General features: G+C 40.9%; 1 protein-coding gene across 2 annotated transcripts in view; it reads right to left on the reverse strand.

Annotated features, from left to right (window-relative positions):
* Positions 1–3,944, reverse strand: part of epas1b (endothelial PAS domain protein 1b) — a 40,362-nt gene extending 36,418 nt beyond the window's left edge. The window contains exon 1 of one of the 2 annotated variants that reach the window (XM_061837736.1): positions 3,525–3,944. In XM_061837736.1, coding sequence (XP_061693720.1) covers positions 3,525–3,550 — 26 coding nt within the window. In that variant the 5' untranslated portion in view covers positions 3,551–3,944. The remainder of the gene's footprint in view (positions 1–3,524) is intronic. The other variant, XM_061837737.1, reaches the window with a different exon arrangement.
* Positions 3,945–6,000: the final 2,056 nt, after the last annotated feature.

Genomic DNA, 6,000 nt, shown 5'->3' on the forward strand with positions numbered 1-6,000 from the left:
CTCCCCCCTCCTGATGATAACTCGCATTGTTTTTCTCTTCCCCCAAAATTCCCTCCACTTTTTCTTAAACGGTCTTGTGACCTTCTCCGCGGTTCGGCCTGAACTTCCGACTCACGTGTCGGGGGGGGGGGGAACAAAACGCGTTTGTCCTACGGGAGATAAAAATAAAGATCAGGCCGTTAAAACGCAGCGGAGCCCGACTTCTGGTCTGGCAAGACCGACAAAAACAACTGGACCTCGGCCAGGGAGTGACGCACCGACGGCGACGTCGCGCCCGCCGGCCGTGTTCCGTCCGCGACGTCGCACTTCTCTTCGTCTCTCTGTTCAAACAAAACCTGCAAAGTCCCACTTTCAAGGATCTTACAAGAACTTTAATGAAAACACACCTTCTTTCATAATGCACGTTTTATAACAGCATATGTAATTATGCCGACTTGCATAACATGCTAATCCGTGCAAATTTAGCAACGGCGAGTCGGATAAATGCGACTTTTATAACACTGCGTTTAATAACGCCACGTTGAACAATACCAAGTTCGATAACACCGCAAGACCCACACAACCCTCACAAGATCATATTCGGTAATTCCGCGTTTAATAATAACCGAGATCACCTTTTATAAATCCATTTGAGTACGTTTGATAATGGAAATTTCCGCAAGAACACGTTTACCTACAAGTTGACGAACGCAAATTTATTACAACTCCCAAGATTCATTGCGCCGGCTGTCCACCATGAAACGTAATGGGCATAATGCGACATATGCATATTAATACTTGGGAGGCGGCGGTGACAATTTGCTTCTGTTTCTCTCTCTCACACACACACACACACACAAAATGTGCAAATTTGCCCCGCAGCCACGCTTCCTGGTCAGCTTGCCTAAAATGGCTGAAGGCGGTGAAGGGGATGCAACAGGCTCCAGTGGCTTCGGTGTGTGTACGACCCCCCCCCCCCCCGACGACCCTCTTACTGCGCCGGAACACGGAGGTGACAACGTGATTGTGCCCAGAAGCGCAGCCGGCAAAAGGGTTCGCGACGGCGACGACGAAGGACGTCACGGAGTCGTGAATGGGACAAAAAAAGTGAACCGCGGTGAAAGCAAACAGGGGCGTCAAACTCATTTTTGTCGCGGGCCAGATTGTAGTTATGGTTTCCCCTCAGAGGGCCGCTAAAGCCTGTGAAATCATAAAATTGCTTAAATCGCTTCGCCACGAGTTTTGGAATCAGAACTCAAGTGGTAACGGGTTTTTCAACTATTCCTCAGAATTGGTAACACAATAACGCTTGTAGTATCTCAATGTTATCATTTATCATCTCACGAGTTGAAATTTTAGTACAGATTTTCACGAGAATGATGGAAGTTGACACATATAATTTGCCTTCAGGGGCCACATAAAATCATGCGGCAGGCCAGATCCGGCCCCCAGGCCTTAAGTTTGACACGGGCTTCCGTCGAGACACGACAACAACGCAAAACAGTCCCCATGCTTTAGAAAATAGAGCAAATGAACGAAAAAGTCATAACAAATGTGAAATATTGCTTAAACATTACATGTAGAGGTGCAACACATCTTGAATGACTAATTCACTATCAAATTAATCAATAATGTCTTGTGACGGTACTATAAAAATAGGTGAGGCCCTGTAGCTCAGTGGTTATTTACAAACATCTTCTTTTACTTGGTGAAAAAAAATGTATCATAATTAGTCCAGATTTTCTAACGTGACGGACAAACACAAAGACCTGAATTAATTGAATTCTTTTGCATTTTCTGCACTGTCAACTTCAAATACGTAATAATATATATATATATATATATATTTTTTTTTTGTCCAATTCAGTAAGAAAAAAATAATAATGCGCAGTTGGAGCTCTAATTACATGTCATGAGTATAAGTGTTCAATTCTTATCTAATCAAATCAAACAACCTAAAATACCAGAAGAGCAATATACTAGTTTATGTAAGTAATAGTGATCTTTGTACAAGAAGTGCAAAATTTTAATGTCAAAAAAGATACTTTTTTCATACCGACACCAACACATGCATACGGTCTTAAGTACTGGCCGATACAACGAGTCGGCTATTTTTGATACAATGACAAGTATTTGTGAACAAGGATGTGTTTTTTTATGTCGCACATGACTATTCGCCCGGTGTCAAGTGTAGCGCCAACTAATGGCGAGGAGGACTGACTCAAAGCCCTTTTTTTATTTCTTTCATATAAGAGTACCCGATTGCTTGAAATAAGGCCAGTACTTTTCAAGACTTGCCCATCCCTAGCAACAATATGCATTTATGTATAACAAAGACTGATAATCATGGTTTATCATCCAAAATAAGACAAACATTTTCTTTGACTTTGGAAAACCTTGATCAAAATGAGTCCCTTCCAACAGTAATTATACTTCTATTATTATTTGGCTTATTGCTTTATTATTACAATCCCAATCTTTGGTCAATTGAAACCTCCTTGTTAGATTACAAGTAACCTTTGATTGCTCAGTGGCTGTCGCGGCAGTGTTTTTATATCTCAGATGAGTCCTCCGTCGTCTTGTCGTCGTACTCGAGCGGCTCCGACGACCGGAGACAAAAATCTCGTGTGTTTTTGAATAAAGAGGATTCGGATTCTGTGTTACATATTTTATTCCTTTCATCTTTTTTCTTCATCTGCGTTGTGTATTGGCTACTGGGTTGGGAGGGGGGAAAAAAAATAAAGATAACGTCCCCGCACGCTTTTCCTGGTATCAGATTTGAACCCTCATAATTTTGACGTATTCAACATTTTCCCGGTTAAAGGGTGAAAGTGTTGAATGCACACAATTTTCCTATGCAGAAGGCTCAACACCCATAACATTTTCCAGGCAGGTGTGGGTTCAACGCCCGCACCCGTTCCCGTCTAGGGCAAGCACACCATTTCCCCAAAGAAGCCTTCCCCAATTTAAAAGGGTGCAACACCCACACAATTTTCGTGGTGAACGGGTTACACATTCAGACTTTTTAACTATTATGAATATAAAATGCTAACTTTTATTTAAAAGAAAAAAAATCAGTTTCAGTCAACCTACACTTTGCTTCTGAATAGGATTAATAAAGAAGACTCGCAAACAAGGAATTAAACAATATAATGTAGTCTCCAAGAGCAACATATTGAAATATTTACAGTGATCTGTGGAGTGTTATACAGATAATTCATTCGTGGGTGAATCTATTGGGGATTATAATTTGTGCACCTTCAGTCTTTTTATGAATTTAAAAATCAAACATTGACTCCATCACATCAGGAGCTTTGAAAACCGTCAAACCCAACTTTTTAAAAGTCCAAAGAAAAACATTCATGGGAGAGGTTATGTTTGTTTTCATGCAAGAAGGTCAAAGTATGAGAAATACAGCATGATGTAATGCAGCTGCAGCCAAAAGTTGACGCGACTTCTTTTAAAAAAAAAAAATATATATATATATATATATATATATAAAGTTTTAATAAAGCCATTGGACGAGAAAATAAACGTCACCTTACCTTTTTTTCTCTTTGTCGGCTGTCATCTTTCAGGCGGCGACAAATCCGCTCAAGTGTCCAATGAAAGCGCGTCGGTCGGGGCGACGACCTGTCGCCGCTTTAGTCCGCTCAAGAGTGAAGGTGAGGCGGCCGCGGGGCAGGACGGAGGGCCGCCGGTCGCTTGCTGCCTTGGGGGAACCAGGGCCGTACAGTCTCAGGACACTGCCGAGGATTGTACAGCCTCTCCCCGCACGGGAGCTCCACGGGGGGGGGGGGGGGGGGGGCCGCCGGGACGACCACGGACACACCGCCGGAAAATAACTTGTCGTCCGCCCGGTCGCTGGTTCGCTCGCCCGCTTGTTCGCAAGTTCGCTTGTCGTCGTCACACTGATTTACTGCCTTGCTGACTGAGTGACCGGCGGCCGGCGGATTGCAGCTCCCGAGTGCTGATTGGCTCGAAGTCACGGGGAGGGAACGCCCCCCACCTTACCGGCCCCACCCCCCGGAAGTCGACACATTTTTTGTGACCTGCTTTCTTCAAACCGCAAACATCTTTTTACGTTTCCAAAATTCAAAACCTTCGAAAAATCTCAAGCGAATTTCTGTCACACACAGACAAAAAAAAAATTTTTTTTTTTGGACTAATGTTTAAGGGGCTATTTTATCGGAGTTGATTAATAAATTAGTTAGAATAGTCAGAAAAACAGGGAAAAAATATTAGTTCCCCCCAATTTTTTTTTACTTTTTGCGTGTGACAGCAATATAAAAAAAATTCTGTTTTTTTTTTGACTAATAGCTTTCCAAAAATGTTCAATTTTTCCCCTCTGTTTTTGGGGCTATTTTTTTTCCCAAGTTAAATTAGTCCGAAAAAACTGAAAAAAATAGTCCAAAAAAAAACAGGGAAAAAAATAGCCCGTAAAACAGGACTTTTTTCTTTTTTGTGTGTGTAAAAATATTAGTAAAAACAAAACTGAAAAAATAGCCCCAAGAACTGGATTTTTTTCCTTTTGTGTGTGACAGCCATAAGCCCCATCCCAAAATGTTTTTCGGGCAATTTCTTTTTTTTGGAATAATATTTTTCCACATTTTTCGGGCACATTTTTTCCCCCTTTGTTTTTGGGGCTATTTTTTTCCTCTGAGTTAAATTAGTCCAAAAAAAAAGTCAGAAAAACGGGGAAAAATATGTCTAAAAAAAAAACCCCACTGAAAACATAGCCTGAAAAAGAAAACAAATTCCCAAAAAACTGAATTTTTTTGTGTGACAGCAACAGCCCCCCCTTAAAAAAATCATCCTATTTTTTTTCTGAGCTAAATTAGTCTGAAAAAATGAAAAAAAAATTGCCCAAAAAACGGGAGTTTTTTTCCCTTTTTGTGTGTGACAACGATACACTTCCGTAGTTTTCCATGTGGCGGGTAGCAAAAAGTTTTGACTCAACCACCTATTTTTGTGTGCATGTGAGATTATAACTACTGAAACGGTTCTACAAGAAAACTAAACTGTGTTCATCACATAATGTTGGCAATCAATAAAGATGCAGAAACACGAGACATCATGACTTTAATTTAACACATTTCACATCTTTTGAAAATACAGTACACTTGGACACAAGGGAAACCGACAAAATAACAAAAACATTTCATGTACACAGAACAGTTGACGAGTGCAAGGAGGCTGATAAACCAAGTTTGGAAGAAAGCGTGGAGTCAGGAGCTGTTATTGCATCCGTACATTCTGACAGCCGACTTGCTACTTTTGCGATTTATGGCCAGACAATGCCGAAATTCGAATTCGTCACGCCTTAGCGTCGACGTCCACGGACTTTTAGAACCATTCTTTCGCTGAGCTGTTTGCTAAAATGACCGCTTTTAACCAAAAGCCCAACACCATTCTGTCTTATCAGGAATATATATATATATATTTCTTTTTTTCAATAAACAATAAAATGACCACCAAATTTCATGTTGCTTTGTCAAACCGGCTCAAACGGCTGAATTTTCAAAAAGTTGCAGTTGGGTGTTACTGTGCTAGTTTTTCATCTGAAGAATCTCTATAAATCACCCAAAAACTAAAAAAAAAAAAAAAAAAAAGTCAGCTTCAAACTAAAATGGCAGAATTGCAGTTTTTTTTTTTTCTACTCAAGATTGACATGTCTACCCAATGACACGTTGCCAAGTTAAACTAGCCTCGGGCATAATTTTCAAAACTTCCACGAGTTTGATTTTTTCCAAGGCAAGTCAGCAAAATGATCGATTTTCCTCAGGATTAACACGGATCCCAAAAAAATGCTTACAATTTGTTTTTTTTTTTTAGTTTTGAGAGTTCTTGGGTGTGAAAAGCCGTCAAGGTGCTTCTTTATGTGCCCTTCGAGTAACTAAATACTGACAGTAACGCGGTGAGAATCGCAGCGTATAAATACTCGAAACGTTCAACGGGGGGAGGCGAGTTCGAGGACGGGAAAAACGAGCCCGTGCAGGTCGACAATCTTGCTATCGAGGA

The sequence above is a fragment of the Syngnathoides biaculeatus genome, chromosome 12 (assembly GCF_019802595.1).
Source record: "Syngnathoides biaculeatus isolate LvHL_M chromosome 12, ASM1980259v1, whole genome shotgun sequence".
Taxonomy (NCBI): Eukaryota; Metazoa; Chordata; class Actinopteri; order Syngnathiformes; family Syngnathidae; genus Syngnathoides; species Syngnathoides biaculeatus.